The sequence below is a fragment of the Syngnathus scovelli genome, chromosome 18 (assembly GCF_024217435.2).
Source record: "Syngnathus scovelli strain Florida chromosome 18, RoL_Ssco_1.2, whole genome shotgun sequence".
NCBI lineage: Eukaryota > Metazoa > Chordata > Actinopteri > Syngnathiformes > Syngnathidae > Syngnathus > Syngnathus scovelli.
The window spans coordinates 9258556-9275994 of NC_090864.1; the positions used below are offsets into that span (position 1 = coordinate 9258556).

The window sequence follows — 17439 nt, forward strand, 5'->3', positions numbered from 1 at the left end:
TTATCAAATTATTTCGACCAATAAACCCAGTTCAATTTCCTCGTAAAACTGGTTTTGCAGTGGGAGGAAAATCTTTCCGCTTGCAAGTAGCGTCCCTGACAGCAGAAGGTCCCTGTATGACTGTGCACAAGAGCGGCTGGGCTGCCCTTGCGTGTGACCCCTCCCCTCAACGCGGCTCTCCGATGCGTGTGCGTGCGTGCGCGCTCTACGCCGGGGTCGGTTTGGGCTGATGCCTGCTTCACGTGAACCTTGTTAAAACCTAAACCCACTTTACTTCGAAACGATTTCAAGATAAATGACGTGATTTATTATCAGATAAATATTGAATCATAATGCTGTATTTTTTTCCGTTTTATTTATTGTTTAGTACGTACGTCACGAATTCAAATAAAACCCATCATGCACGACATTACTGATATTTCCAATATGCAGCCATGCCCTGAAAGCACCACAAACCTCGTGTAGCTTGTATCCGTATGAGCGTGTGCGCGTGGCGTGCGCGCGCACTGTTTGTGAGGCGGAGTTGCGTGCGAAGAGCTCGACATGTCATTTAGAGGAATCCGCCACCTGAAAGGCGAGGAAGTGAAGGCGACTCAATTGGGTATAAAGCATCAGGCAACATCTGCCGCGAGCAGTACAAAGCTGATGAAAACATCAGCTGTAAACTCTTCGATTATTTGATTTTCCCGTGGATTTATCACTTGCCCCTGTTAAGTGGGTGCAACCCCCCCTGGGACACATCTATCTTTTTTTTACGCTTAATGTGACTCCACTGAAACACTATACTGGACTTAACTGACAACCACAGCGTGTCCGGGTGAGTAAATTTTTACATTTTATTTCTTTGCTGAGCTTGTCAATATGCAAATTTGCTTTTCTGACTTATCCCACAACTTTCTCATTTGAACCATTTAGTAGTTTGCATGTAATCTACCTACACTGTAATTCATTGGAGTTGCTGTCTAGACATAATCGTTTGAAATAGTTTGAGCAACTTCTCTCGAGTCTCAAAACAAAGTGGGAGCTACATGGAAGGTTGAAAAGTCCCTCGTATGCATCTGTGTGTTGGCGTCTCCTTCCACAGCGCACCTGTTACCTCCACGGAGCGCAAGATCATGATCCCTCCTGGAGACTGCATGTACGCGGGCAGAAAGCGGAGGAAGCCCGTCCAAAAGCAGTTAAGAATTATATTTTCTATTTTTGACAACAGAATCATGGGTGCACGTTTCACTAGGAGGCCTGCAACCAGGCTGCAAGGATATTAAGTGAAACATGCTATTGTGATATTTTAACCCAAAACAGCATGAGCATTCAACTATAAGATACAAGCAATTGTCTGTTTATGGATCACATGACTTTTTCTTGTCTGCATGTAATTAGTATGTTGTTGACTTTGAACATACACTAATTGTTTTGTTGCTGCAGGCTCAAAAGCTTGTGTTTGATGCTGTTGACATTTTAGAACAGCATATGACCCCACCCAGCAGTCAAATTTTGTCGGATCATTTCATTAATATTAAATCAGTTGAACATTAAAATTTCAAGCGTGACCAAAAAAGAAATAAAAGTAACAGTTTTAAGGCGTTTAAATAATGCAGCAAAATCCTCCAGTGACGTATTGTCATCAATTTAATTCAGTTAATTTTCAAACTCTCCAGTTTCATTTATCAAATGCATATATCAGCTACAAGTCTAATGGCCAGTATTATTTAGTTAAACATTTAGGCATTACAACTAATATATCATCAGTGTTGACATAAAACTAATTAACTTTAACTAAAAAAAAGTCAGCATCAGTTAGCTAGTAATTTTTTTTTTGTAATTTACAATAGACCAAATGACTGTTAAGGGTTGTTGAGTTTAACTAAGGATAAAAAAAGCCCCAGTGAATACAAATATATAATTCATGACATTCAGGACAGCTATATTGTAGTGCTTAAATCATATTTTTTTTTCTCCCTGTAAAGACATTTGCTGTCATTGGAGGAAGAACAAAACAGTTTTGTGTGGTGCACCGAGAAAGGCTGCAGGAAAAGTTCTAAGGCAGGGACATTTGCAGAGATGATCACGTGTCCCTGCCAAGAACAACAAGTCAAATATATATTTTCCATGGCAGACTTTTTAAAACTTGCCAATAATCGATCATTTTATCTTGTGGAGCAAGACCATCAGGGCTTAAACAGATGACAGTAAGCTTTATATTGGAAAAATAAAAAGGTCAAAATTTCATTTTGCCCCAAAAAGTTAAGCTTCACGGACATAAATTATTTCCCACTGCTTGTCACAATGCTTCAGGCAAGTGTGTGAGGAAAAAATGGCATGGTGAAAAGTGTTTATGTTCCAAATCTTTCACTGACTCACCTCACCAGGAAACCGTCGTCTGCTAATGAGAAAACAAACCCGTCCAAGCGGCACCGGGACAGGCTGAATGCCGAGCTGGACCGGCTGGCCAGCCTGCTGCCGTTCCCGCCGGATGTCATCTCCAAACTGGACAAACTGTCTGTGCTGCGCCTTGCAGTTTCCTACCTCCGCGTCAAGAGTTTCTTCCAAGGTAAGAAATGACATTTGTGTGTGTCTAAAATAACACACCAAGTATTAAACAATTTCTTGCACAATTGTTTTTCTAAGGGTGATTTTCACATAAAACATTTTCTCTCAGAACTGAAAGGTGTGCTGTTGCAGTACGAACTATATTCGTATTTAATATATTCTGCAATATTGCCAGCAATTTATTATTGCTAAACGGTTCAAAATTTACACTGGATTTAATCTGTCTTTTCATTTTATATCAGATGAGTAACCGGAGCGCTTCTGTTGTTGCAGTTTGAAAGAAATAATAATTAAAAGTTTAAAGACATTGAAAAAACACACTAAGCTTATAATTGATGGCATCGGTTTCTTCCTCCTTGTTTCTCTCGAACATTCGCTGAGTGGGAGTGTCAGGCAGAGCCAATTTCCACCTGCTTACCTGTTTTACCTATTTAGCTATAAAAGTTGTTTGGGCTCATAAAAAGCATCTCATGAATAAGTACTCGACGACAACGGCTGCCTCTGGGAAGACTTGTGATCTGTGTTGACAGAGTTGTAAAGTCAAGGAAAACGACAGTTGAAAGTGTGAAAGTGTGGTGAAAAGCTGTCGAAAGTGAAGGCAAGGTAGACTTTTGGCAGACTAGAAGAAGATCTGGACTCATTTTTCATCAACTTTGAATAATTATCAAAGGCTCTCTGTTGAGTTGCTCTACTTCTGTCAGGGTTCTTATCAGCAGCGGCAATTGACCTGCTCACTTGTCGTTTGATGCTCGACTAATGAAAATAATTGGAAGTGGAACGGAGCCCTTTAGTTCGGAAGAAATTTGCAGCCCTTTCTTTTGGAATACTTTCTGCACTGACCCGATGATCTTTTGTACTATAGAACAACAATCACATTATAATAATGGTGACAACACTTTCTCTTATTTTCCCACCAATAGATAGTATCCAAAGTTTATTCCACGGATGCGCTTGTACTTCTGCTTTATGTCCACTGGGGGGACTTTGAGAAGTTATGTGGGTTAGCACAGACTTGACTGGATTGAGGATTCTTTGCCCCTTTTAAAAAACTGTAATTTTTATTACTGTATTTAGTGGGACTGACAAGGTAAAAATGATGGGATTGTTAGAATATATATATATATATTTTTACATACATGTGTGTGTGTGTCAGCTGACTACCTCCTATATGTTAGGCCCACAGGCTTCACAGTAATTGTTGAGCTTGTTAAATATTTACTCTCAGGATTAACAATCCCTCCTTCATTATCTTTCTGCCCCAGTTGTCTATTTTTCCCTTTGAATTGAGTTTTTGGGGAGTCTGTTTGTTTGACTGCATTTCATTGTTATATTAGAACTGGGATTGTTTTGTTAATTACCCATTCTTGGTTTTAAATTTATGAAAGACATTTAAAAGAATACAGCAAATTCTCTGTTATTATAAAAAAGGAATCATTGGTTCGGAATGTGTTGGAGAGTTTTTTTTTAACCATATTTTCTGTAGTGTAATTTGTAGTTGGAAAATTATTGGACATAAATCAAAAGGGAAATAAAATGTAAAAAAAAATATGATCCAACTTTACAGTTGAGAAATAATGTGGACTCTCTTTCATGCCTGAGGCTTCCAGACTGATTGCTAATTATTACCTGTAATTACGTACTTGGCAGTTAAGCGTACAAACGGAAGTTAGGACGTTGGAAAGAAAGATACATTTAAAATGAAAAAAATCATAGTCTTTCATTCAGTGGTAAAATGATTACATGATGGATATCTTAGATGGCATTATCATACCTCTACTCATTTGCACATTTTGACCAAATACAATATCAAACATAAACATAGCTTATATTTTTTCTTTCCTACAAATGATCGGTCCATCCGTCAACACTAACTGACGGTGCCACTCAAATAAATACCTAAAATATAAATATATCCAATCCCCGTGTCAGCAGGGTGTGTGTCTGTTAAAGACCCAGTTGTCTTTCATAGCTGTCATAACACTCACATAGACCACCGGACTGGATTGCACGTGCAAATATATTAAAAATATCACTTCAAATGCACGATTTTTTTGAGGTGCCTTGAAAGAGGAAGAGAAAGGCCGCAGAGACCACAGCCTCACATCGGGCCCACGCCATTAATGACGTCATTCTACAGACAGCAGACAGTTATGCAACAATTGAGGAAATAGATCAAATCACACCAGTGATTTTCTCTTATTTTCACACTTTGATGGATTTTATTCCATTTTCCAAAAATATTAATAAAAAAATTAAAAGGTCTCACTTTTTAAAAATATGCCGCAATCATAAATCATAACCGTCATTTAGCAAAAGGTGAACGCAACAAAACACTTTCCCTTAGCTTCCCTATTTTTTTTTTCCGCCAAATTAAAAATTTTGCTGATCACACATTGTGATTTCTATCTTCCTCTTTGAAATAAAGCCTCCCCCAAAAGTAAACAAATAAGATTAAATTCATAAACTAAATTACAGTCAATTCAAGTAAATAGACTTCATCCTCTGATTAATGAGATATAAAACTGATTTGAATTTTCATGCATGCCTCACAATTCAGTGACACAGTATTTAGTGATTCTATCTTCGTTCATCATCTTTAAATAATTTCACAGTAGATAGGATTACATTATCTTTATAAAGGCGGTCTTGGATCTCATTAGCTTGTCCAAGTGGTCATAATATGGCGAGCGGGTGTATGTTGTCTCCTTTTCTGCACAGCTCATTGACTCATTTGTCAGCGTCTTTTCTGAAGAGAACACTCAAAGCGATCAAGCCTTTGCATCTGCCCCCCACCCCCAGTGTTTGACCCGACCCGAGAGTCAGTCACCCAGAGCGCAACGAGCGAGTAATCACCAGGAATCAGTTCAACTCAAAAGTGTCAATGTGGCGAGCTGTGAAGAAATGCTTACGTACTGTTTTGTGGAATTCCTCGTTATAAAGCATCGGCAGCTAAATGCCAAATGTCACGCGCTCGCAGCCAAGTGGACCGAAGTGTTGTTTTGCCGCACCAAAACCGTGGCTTTGCACTTTTATGCCGAGTCGGCGGTTTCACATTCTCACGCTTTTCTCGTATAACATTTCCAGGCTTTCGTATTTGTATTGATGAGGAGCACCCGGGCAGAAAACGCTTTGGAATCTCTCAATCGGTTGTTGAAGCAGAGAAGATTTGCTCTTCTGCGTGATGATGCTCTTCAAACGTGACAACCATTTGAGTCCATTGTCTTCTCCTTCACTTGCCCACCAGCTTAATGTCTCTCTGTATTCCTCGGATCACGTCGAACATGTTATTTCTTTCCCCCCCCCCTTACGAGCTCCTGTGCTTCTCCTTCTTTCACTGACCTCTACGAAAGCAAATCACCTCTTTGTCTTCACCAAGAGTGCGTGATCAGGCTAAATGCCAGCGCTCAGGCTTTTCTCCTTCCTCTTTCCTCCACATGCGATGTCTGTAATTCCGTGCTACAAGTTGTGCAGACAAAGTAGCTTTATGTAGGCTTCATACGTGGAAACGTGTTCCGACAAATCTCACGCAAGTTCTCAGGATGGCCTTTAAAAACGGGTTTTTATTTTCAACCGTCTGACAGACTACGGCGGTTTGAAGGCCTAAAATTGATCCAATGCCAGGGATCAATATTGAGACAAACAATTGACAGTGTGCCTTATAATCAATCAGGTGTGTCTTATTTATGGATGCCGAATTGAATTTTAATGTCCAGAAATATTAATTTGGTTAAAAACAACCTTGAGTTTGAGGAAATCTGCTTTAAATGTTTTTATTTTTTAAATTAAAACACAATTTGGAAATTTGTTTTAGCTTGGTTATCCAAAAATCAAAGACCGTTGATCACTCAGTCTAGATATTATACTGAAATAAAAATTGCATTCATTCATTCATGATCGTTTTCATGACACGTTCTCATGTCTCTCGTCCGGGATCAATAACGCTCTTTGGCTCCCTTTTGTCGTATCGAACATTTTAGTTATCTGTGCAAAGATTTCATGCTAAATTGCGCGTTAGTTGCATGTCGGCACAACCCCTCCCTCCCTCCCTCCCTCTCATGTATGTGTGTTCGCCCGCTCCCTGGTAATCAGCCAAACAATAGCTGTTAACCAGCACAACAGGCCAGCCATGCTAATCCCTTGTATGTCGGGAAGCATGAATAGAGACGCCGCCGTACGCGTTTAGGATCCTCACAGTTAACTCATTAGTTGCTCGAATCAAAGGCATGACACTCGCTTTGTCCCTGCCTGGCCTCTCGTGCCACAGACACTGAACTCGCTTGAGTGAAGTTGGTCTCTATTGGTTTGGGGGCCAACAAAGCCTTGCGGGATCACAAAAGGCCATAAGTGAATTACTCAAACCAGTGCCAAGGGGGTCCCCCCCCCCCTGTTAGACGCCAACTGTAACAGCTAGTGGCAGCCGCGCGGCAACGGGAGGCGTGGTCCTTTGCCGTGTCTGCGTATGTGTGTGTGTGCAAACAGATGGGTAGAGTGTGTGTTTGAGTTTGAGTGAGTGTGAAGAGACAAATAGAACTCATGCAGAGGGAGCAGAAGGCTTTGTTGGCCCAACACTATTGTTGGAGGCTGTCTTGTGTAATTACTGTCACAGCTACCGCCTAGCGCGCAAGGAAGAGAGAGCAATGACGAGGAGAGCAACAAGCACGATGGAGATTAGATGCACTTAATAGGAACACCTTGTTGGATCCTACTGTAGATGTGCACATGGCGTGGATGGAAAAAGTCTACACACCCCCGGCAAGTCTACACACCCCCGGCAAGTTTTTGTGGGATTAAAAAAAAATGAGACCAAGATAAAATTAGATGGACATTGAGGATGGGATTGAAGGGAAAAAAAGTCTGCACAAAAAAATAGGAGAATTTACAGAACTGGCGTGGTTTTTTTTTTTAAAACAAACACATCATCATGTTTGCCATTGTCTGACCTTGGCGGGAGGTCGGCGCTGGACTCGCCAAACCCCAATTCGATTGAACCTGGGTCAGTTGTTTTTAGGTTGACAATTGTCATGTAAGCTAATTTATTGATCACTTTTATAGAAACAAGTCAGCCTATAAAAACTTTGCCCCCACTTCAAACCATTTCGGTTTGCAAAGTGCACTTACAGTTTAGATTCAAGAAACCACACAACAAACAAACTTGGTTGATCTCTATGCCAGCATGCAGAATGAAGAACTGCCCTAAACCACATGTCAAAAGCCCATTTTTTAAACTTGTTATGGATGCTCATTTTCTTATGTGAACTGGCATCCGAGTGCTTCCATTTTTTCCCAAATGTTCCACGTTATCGGAGGTCTAAATGAATTAAAACAAAATCAATTAACTCTAAATCAAAACAAAAATGTATTCCATTAAATTTAAGCCTTTAATATGTTTTTTTAGGATTCATAACATGCAAAAAATGTGTCTGGTAATAAAGACTTGGCTGTCTGCATCCTTCCCTCTTTCTGTTTGCATGGTGAATAGACAAACCACAAAGAAAACGATTGATGTCATGACACAGATTCTCTCCTCCGAACCAAAACCTTGGCCGTCATCCTCAAACGGCCCTCAGTTTTTCCTCCCAGTGAGAACCCGAGGCCTATTAGCTACGGCACAACCAATTTAACGTGGCCACCCGCATAAAAAGCTCAGTGGTGTCGGTAATGCGATCTGTTGATGGCTAAACCGAGCGAACGGAGAGCCTATTCACGCTGGTTGATGAATGAACTCGGTGACACGGCCGCTCTGGCACGATATGGTTTCACAATGACAAACGCTTAAATACAAGAATAACAACGTGAAACAAAGCAGTAAAAAAAAAAAAAAAAAACAGCAACAACAGTGACCGCTGCTGTTTTCATTTGGGCTTAACTGCTTCTGAAAATTTGTAGCCTCGTGATGGGCCAACATGGAAAACGAGGATATGTTATTATTGGCAATAAAACTCACATGGCGGGATGAGCATTTGTAGGTTTTATCTTCTTGTTGACAGCTTGGGCCTATTGTACAACAGACTGTTATTATTGCTTGTCACTTTATGTTTGGAGGCCAATAACTTCATTGCGCATTCCGTTGTTGTTTTCAAAAGTAAATCCATCTCGTTTCCAAAGGTGGCATTTGACCCGGTACAGCAGAATTGGAAAAACTTGCAGTGTAAAATCAGCGTCAGGGTAATTGAGTGGGTTTCTTCAAATTTCAGATTCACTATCCCACTCAAAAATTGGGAATGTGACACAAGAGGCATTTCAAATACATTTGTGTGCGCTTTAATGGCTAGCAGGCCGTGGCCTTGCGCTGAGCACCCGGAGCAGCCTGAACTCTCATTGAACTCCTGCTCCCTGCCGAATTATGATCGAACGAGTGCGCATGACAAAATAATGCATGCAGAGGGCAGAGCGAGAAGGAAAAAAAATGATAAAAGAAGACAGTCTGTCCTCATTTCACACTGTCGCCAAGCAAAGACAGACAAAGCAAACAACCGTGAGCCACATATTGTGTTGACGGGGAGGGAAAATGTCTCATGCAGTCAGTCAGGTATCCAGTTCGTCAGGATAGCGAGTATGTTGACAGCAACAGCGAGAGCGAGAGAGAAAACGAGCGAGCGAGATGGCAGAGAGGAAGAATTGGGGGGGGGGGGGGGGGAGGAGCTGTTGGTTGCGTGACTCGCGCTTCGCTCTGTCCTTCAAGCCCCCGGGCTTTATTTGTTCGCTGGGAGAATGGAAGGTGTATTTTTAAGTGTTCGACAGTAAACAAAGCTGTGACATGGCTGAAATGCATGTTGGGATTTTAGGGGAATGTGTGACAAAAATAATCTCTCCGTCCAGATTTGAATACATAGATTCTGCCATATTTCCTTCTAACATTCACTTAAGTGTAGGAGTTGAGTTAGGACTTTTAATTTTGCACAAATACTTCTACTTATTTCTTATATAAAAAGTGTACACACCCCTGTTTGGAAGTCAGGTTTTTGTGATCCATATTTTATATGAACAAGAATTATTTCAAAACCCTGGCACAAGAAAGAATGAAATAATAGTTTTCTATAACATCTGAACTATATTTGGGATTACTCAAGGGTACTTTAAATGATGGCAGGTGTGTGCTGACTCAAGGGTCAAACTCAAGGCCCGGGGGCTAGGTACGGCCCGCCACATCATTTTATGTGGCCCGCCAAAACAAATTGTGCATCAAATTCATAAGTCATTACTAAAATTGCAAATTGTCATCATTTTATATTCAGAAAAAAAATTGAAATGAATCTTTAATCCAGCTCACTTGCAATTCATCTTCCGTATTATTCGGATCATGGGCTGACGTGAGTCAATGTCGGCTCCCGTGCGTTTGTGCCCTCGTTCGACTCGGCGCCACCGGCATCAAACTAGCGCGCCGTTCATGCGCCAGCTCTAAGCATGATGATTTATTCACCAGCACAATGGCATGACCTCTTAAAGCACACGCATGACAACCGATCAAATGTTTCATACCGGTTGCCAGAGCTGCCAGGGAAGTCACTTTATATTTCAAGTCAACTCAGCGCTATACAAAGTGCAATATAGTTTCTTTTTGAAATATTGTAAAGAATATAGAAAGTGACAGAAAGCGACGGCGAGTGTGTCAAATTCTTTCTCCGTCCATGAGGATCATGTTTAAATTGGCATGTTGTGGAGAGCGCTGAATTTAAACAGCTGCTAGCTTTTCGCCCACAGCTTCACGCACACACATCACACACTCGGCCGTGCAGCCCTCCCTTATTCTAAGTTTGCGTGCGGAGCGAGGAAATTCTCCATGCTAATGTGCCAGGGTTTGTTTTCATCATCAAATTGCAAATGTTTTAAATATGCATCACCCACACGCATACAGTCAGAGCACTGAGTTTCAATCCTTGTTTTCCTACAAATATTCAGCTGGATGTGGTCAGACCAATGTCTATTTTTCATGCGGCACTCCTATTATTTCTCAATCACAGTTGATTCATCGTGGCGCATTTCTTGACCTAACACATTTCAATGCTTTCCTTGGCAATTTTAGAGGAGTCCAATAAAATTCTTAATCGTTGTCGTGCTTGAATGCCACCCAAAATTCAGGTTTGAAAGTTTCACAGTTTGACAAATTAATCTAACCTAGTTTACTGGCTGTGAAACATCATTCACACACACAAAGATGTTGATGTGACAGGCGACATTGTTGGGCTGTTGATGTAAATATAGCTCCAAAATCAAAGCTGACTTACATCCATATAACTGCCAGGGGTGTCATATCTCCATCTGCGCTATACAGTAAGTTCAAACTAAAGCACACATGCTGCTAAGCCACTGTCATGTAAAGATCTGTTCCGCAAATGGAACTCGGCTACCTCCATTTTTTTTTTTTCGCCTCTCAGATGTTCGCCGTGAGGCCTTATTTGATTTTCCGGGCAACAACAAAAAGCGGATAACCCAGTTTGAGAGACAGTTCACTTCCTATTGCAGGATTAACATGAGAAGCAATGCATTTTTGTGACTTTGCGGCTATTATTAGAAGCGAGTAAATCATAGTGTTAGTCAGGTTCTTTAGGGGCTTTCTGTATACCTTCAGAAAAATATTTCTTCATTTTTTTTTTTCTCTCTGCAAGCCTTTGTATGGTTAACGGCAAGACTGCAAAAAAAAAACATTGAAGAAAAAAAGAAGACAACATGCAGACAGGATTTATTCCTGTGCGTGCGAGTGTGGTGACCTGTTTGCCCTCGGTAACCCCGCCCCCTCCCAAAAAACAAAAAAAAAGCCTAGCACTTTAATTTGTTATTATTTTTGCATTATAGTCGTCTTCCACATAGATGACAGCCAATCCGGATCGGAGTAAACAAGAAACATATCAATCCACTCGATGCAATTAAAGTGTTTGAAAAGTGGGAACAAACATTTACAAATGGCGAAAAAAACTCAGAAGTAACCAACGTAATATTTTCTTCGTCTTTTGAGAAATAAAACTGAAATTGATGCGGTGAAACGTCACAGTCCCTCGCATGAGTAATATGAGTGTAAACAAAAGCTGACTGGAGAATCCTTCCTCCTGACTCATGGCGAGAGAGAGAGGGAGAGAGAGAAAGACATGGGAGGGGGAGGAGGAGAACATAATTGCAGCAGTTTGAAGTCTCATCGGGCCTTTTTTTTTTTTTTTCACAGATTTGCTATAAGTGTAGGCTGTCTACTGGCGTCTTGCCACTCAAAGGCCACATTCATGGAGGCGCTGCCACACTCACACAGGGCAATTGGATCCACCGGATACCCTTTCCTTCTCACGCAATGTTGCGTAAACTCACAGAAAAAAATATCCTCAATGTGTCCCTAAACGAGTTAGTCACCGCCATGATCATGCTACGGCGGATTTAGAAATGCCGACCGTCGTGAGCGCGCAGAAGCTGGTCAGTTGCTCAGTCCGTTGTGGCTAAAGAGCATCATCTCCACCATCTGTTCATATTTGATTTTGTTGTCTTTGTATTTTGTGGCTTAGGCAACAAAGCTATCAAGTGATTAATATTCAAAACAAGCCACCGGGGGCATAGTTATGATTGCTACGGTGAACCACAACAAATAATCGTGTTGTTTACAAAGTGTAGGTTGGTTATCTTTGCCCAGTGACTCATTCTCTGTCATCAAGGAAGCATGTAAATAAACAAGGGAATTTCAGGGATTTTTTTTTTTTTTCCTTTTTCTCGTCACTGCTCCAGAGAAGCAAACAAACCCTTCTATGATGTCTAAACAAGGTGGAGCGGTCGAGTGGTAATTTATAATTAACATCATCATGACGGGATTGGCTAATCAATAGATTTTTTTTTTCAAAATTTTTCTCATATGAAATTCTGTTGTGTCCTTTAGAGCTTCCTTGTTTTTTTTTTAATTAGTTTTAATTTCGTGTTTAATTCTTTAACTCTGAAAACAGCTCCCCCTCTCTGTTCATTGTTCTTACTCTAGTTTTTTTTCTCACATGTCCGCTTCATCACCCCAACCCTTTCCTCATTCCCACAACCGATCAGTAAAGAGAAGCAATTCCATCACATGGAACGACATGAAACGTCCCTTCTAAGTGAGCAGCACAGCGCATCTAAAAGAGGACCCCTGCAATGAGGTCAACATGTCACGCAATCAGATTATACCATGAGTGAATTTAATGTGGGGCTGGGTTGAACTGGACTAGAAGGAGATTGGTGGTTGCGGGAGGGTGCGCATCGTGTTGTCATGTTTATTTGCAAGCTTCATTTCATCTTGGCCGTGGTTTTGTTAGATGTCATCGAGTATAAACAAATATCGCAAGGTTTTTCTTCAGCTAATAGATTCTCATGTATTTACTCAGCAGCTGGATGGATAGCAGGAACTTAATACCTGCCAGAAAGCTTCAGGGCCCCGACCTTGTTCCTCTTGGCGAGCCTTTCGCCCCAGCTACTTGAATTTCTTCCCGTGGAAACCTTTCTTAGCCAAACCTGTTGTCAATTTCTACGCCGTTTTGGAGCTGTCTTGTTGATATTCTGCTCGCTCCTCTTTGGGGATAGTCGTCACTAAATGAGAGTTGATGAGCTGGAAAAGCTGCCGTTACAAAATCACTACTCAGCAGGAGTCAAGGTTTTATTTTCCATTTGCAAAATGAATATATGTCAAAGGATACAACAAGCTAGCGTGCTTGAAAGTTTACATGAGCCAAACTGAGCATTTAAAAAAAAAAATTTTTCATTTTGTCATTTTTTGACTTTTCATTCGACTTAGTTTTTATTTCCTTTTATCCATTTTCCTAAATTCAATTAGTTTTCAAATCAAGTTTGTGAATTTTCTGGCACTTGTGTAAAATATAGTGGGGTTTTTTTCCAAGCCTTTTATTACCTTAACAAAAAGGCATTTTTTTTCTTTGCAGTCTTAGTTTGTTTGTTTTCATTAACAGCAATAATCTGGACGCGTACCACATGTTGGCTAATCCTTGGTTAAGTTTAATTTTGCTTTCTAACCTCCCCCCTGTAGCAGAATGCTACCTGAAGTGACAGCTTGCTTCATCACCCAATGTCAGTCTGCTTAATCTCATTTTAAGCCAGTTGCATTCCCACCCTGCAGCCACAGGTTGCAAGTGTGCTATGGAATGCCTTAAGCACCCAACGCCAAAAATAGACATGCTGACCCTTTCAGAGTGTCTGTTGCGGCTGCATGGGGGGAAGCTGGCGCGCTGTCCCCTTCCAACACAGGGTTAAAGCATAATGTGTGCGTATGTGCAACGCTGACTGAGCAGGCGAAGGGCCTTGCGTGACTACCGCAGACACGGCCGTGACCTCGCAAAAGTGGTTATGAAAACGATCTGTCGAAGCCAGCGGAGGAGTGAGCGAAAGCCCCTGTGAATGAGTGTGAAAAGACGAATTGATGGAGGGAATAACCAGGGGTGCCACGAGGGATTTGGGACACGTCACTTCCATGGCGCTTTTAGAAAATACTTTGCGTTTGTCAGTCATGAGCCCTTGGAATCGTCCCATGTAGAATAAAAAGCGTAATGAAAGAAAATAGATTCCCCCCCCCCCCCCCCTATAATCTCATCTAATGACGCTATAGGAACCCAAACAATTCTACTCTGTCTCAGTCATCAGATCACAAGGGAGCGACACCAAAGGGCAGTTCACAGGAGCGTTCTCAATCGCGTGCTTGTACAGCAACCATACACAAAGCCTGAAATGAAAAAAAGATGGAGGAAATGAATATTTTTGTCACTCAGTCAGCGGGAGAGGAAAAAAAAAAAAACACGTCAAGTATCATATTCCTGATGTGGCGCTGGCACTCTCGGAATATCCAGGAGAAATGTCTGCGGCTCGCGCTCTGTTGGAAGCTTGACCACGAGGAAACAATTGAAATCAAAGACTACATGCTGTCTATGGCCAGATTATATACAGCACATAGCGTATTTCGGAATTTATGACGACGTTCGAAGAGAAAACCATATTGGGTTAAGACTGTGACCGTAAAATACTAACAATAATACTTTACAATAATTAAATCATACGCCATCGTTCGTCAACTGGAATCATTTTCCTCTCGACGTGATTAACAGGCTTGCCGTTGAGCCAATGCGGTCGCAGACTTGTAATTAAAGAAAGGTGCAAGCTATTCATTTGCAAACTCAACTTGCTTCACAAATGAAAACGTAGTCGAAAATGAAAATCTTCCCTTAAATATTCGGACGCGCGGCGTGTCGTCTTCTACGGTCGCCACAAAAGCAATTTTAGGAACTTAAAAGAGAAAAGGAATCAAAGGCCGGTGTTTTCTTTTTTCGGCCTTGTAAATGACACATTGGAGGACGGCCCTCGTCGTGGAAAGGGTTAACACAGGCAAGTGGATTAAAGAAGGGGGAAAAAAAAACAGAAATAAAGATAAATGAGAGGGAGGAACATATCAGCGTTCCGTGCCGATTGCGTGTGAGCGGTAATGCTAGCCTTCAAAGAGCACAGTGGAGCACATTGTATCCATGCATGAGTCGCTCAACAGGGATGGCGGCGTGATGGAGGGAGGGGAGGGGGAGGGCATACCAGGACAAGGGCTGAGAGCGAGATGCGGGATGAGCGAGAGGAGAGAGGAGAAGACTCGACGGGGTCTGTCTCATGACAAATGGCATCTTTGTTACCAAGGCGGCGGCCGGGCCGACTCTCACGCTTTTCCACATGTTTTTGCACACACTCGTACTAGTCACATCCTATAGATGGGAATTTATTTTTCCCCGTGCAAATATAACAACGAGTATTTATATGTATTTATCTTGATATCAAAATGTTGATTAAATTGATTTCCCCACTCCACACAAATCTGCCATGTGACCCCAGTTTTTATTAATCATCTTTTTGTTTTTAGCCAAGCATGGTTGTTTTCACTATCATTAAAAAAAAAAAGTTAATTGCCTATGTGAGTGTGACATGCGCACATTATTTACAGTTCGAAAATTGCTGCATCACGCCATCAATTCTGCCCCCTTTCTTCTTCTGCTCTCATCTTTCCAGCTGTCACTTCTACTGTACATCTCCGTAGCTTAGCGTGATCATAGCCAATTAAGGCTTGTTTTGAGCAGGCGACTCGTTCCGTTGGGAGCGATACATTACCGGCAACTCGTGCCAATCCTTTCCTCCGTCCTCCATATGTGTATCATCTCTCACGCTGGTGCGAAATGTGCCGCTTCATTCTCCACGCACGTGTCGAAATGCGGCTGGATGTGAATTTAATGATGTATGGAAGAGTTAGAAAAAAAGAGTGTTGTGGAACCAAGCCACCATATGAGTAGCAAAGATTTTTGTTGATTTAATTTTTAGTATCTATGACTGTGATCAGCTGTTAACTTCCATCTCTGCATCATCTTGAGACCACCCTGTTTTCTTTGCCGTCAACCCCGCAAGGAGCCTCGCCTACCTGTCTGGCCTTCTTCTGAAATTTTCCATCACACCGCTGTTTATTGTCAGGCCGGCCGGCTATCAGCAAATGGCCGATGCTATAGTTACTCCTCCGCAAGCATGACGCGACATCTCGGGGCGTCACAGAAAGAGCAGGAAAAGTATGCACAGCACAAAAAGTTCATTAGCTGGATTTTTTGGATTTCCTTCCATCACCTTGCACACACACACACATAAAATGGGGTTACTTTCCTACTTGACATTGCTCATCAATGGAGACAGAGGACATCGCGTGCTCCGGCCGCAGTGTTAAATCTATTTAGGGCTTCGACTTATGCAGGGAAAAACTCAGTGGCATGTTGCTGAGCTAATAATGTTTGACCGCTTTCCCAGTGAGCCGCGCAAGTGCTCCTTTGGGAGCAAGAGAGAGTGAGATGCGGGCGAGCGAGAGCACAGTGGCATGACGCTACATAGACGACCTCTCTGGCGTTGCGTGCGACGGTTTGTTTGCAATACTGGCCACATGTTTGACCATTACATAACTCTTCAGTTGTGGTCTGTAAATCATGGAGTATTTAGGGACGTCGGCTCATGCATCGTGCTGTAAAAATTTCAACGTACGGCCATTCGTGTGACACAGTAGTTGCTATCCCGGTGATGATTTATCGTCTTCAAATTCTGTCTCTATTTTCCAAACTGATCACACGACAGAAAATGATGGGTTTGATGAGTTGGCATTTTGTTGAAGCAATGATTTACGTCCCTCCTATTTTGTTCCACAACTGCGTCTCAGTATGTGAAATATGAGAGCTATAAGACTAATTAAAGGCTAATTAAAGGTCCCCCCCCCTCTGCCAAAACAGGCCCGCCTGTGTCGTACTGTTTGCACAGGTGCTGTGCATCCAATGTTGTAATGGTGTCAGGTTTTTGCATCATTTCTTTTTTTACAGTATATTCTTTGTTAACAAACTATGTCAGTTGGGGATATGCACGTCCACCGATGTGCAACTTGGAAGCAGAGTTGAGGTTAACCAGATGCCGTCGCGATAAGACGTCTCACTCTGCCACACAAACAACAGCTATGGATTTAATTGGGGATGACAGGTGAGTATATGGTGGGAATTCACCAATCCTCCCATAACACTAGGATAAGCGTTGCAATACACTCGGCTCTCTTACGAGCGTGTGTGTGTGTGTGTGCGCGCGCAGGGGCGTGGTTTAGTCCAACAGTACCACCCTGCTGCACGCGATGCCTGGGAATCCGTGCCTGGTGAGGATTTAGTGAACTTGCTTTAGGGAATCCCTGCCTCCCACATAGCCCACACAAATTCACATCATACAAAATATTAATTCCACACGTGGATTCATCATGCACACACCTTCAGGATGTGAAAGTGACACACCTGGATTTTAGAAGACAAAAACATTTCCACACACAGTCTTCACTTCTGCTTTTTTTTCTTAATGTCACACGTTGTGCCGGATTAAAATGTGTTCTGTTTTTATAAAGTGACA

General features: G+C 41.8%; 1 protein-coding gene across 1 annotated transcript in view; it reads left to right on the top strand.

Moving 5' to 3' along the window:
* The first annotated feature begins 483 nt into the window (after positions 1 to 483).
* Positions 484 to 17439, top strand: part of ahrra (aryl-hydrocarbon receptor repressor a) — a 37550-nt gene continuing 20594 nt past the window's right edge. Inside the window, exons 1-3 of the mRNA XM_049749060.2 lie at positions 484 to 817; positions 1085 to 1177; positions 2370 to 2551. Coding sequence (XP_049605017.1) covers positions 1116 to 1177; positions 2370 to 2551 — 244 coding nt within the window. The 5' untranslated portion in view covers positions 484 to 817; positions 1085 to 1115. The remainder of the gene's footprint in view (positions 818 to 1084; positions 1178 to 2369; positions 2552 to 17439) is intronic.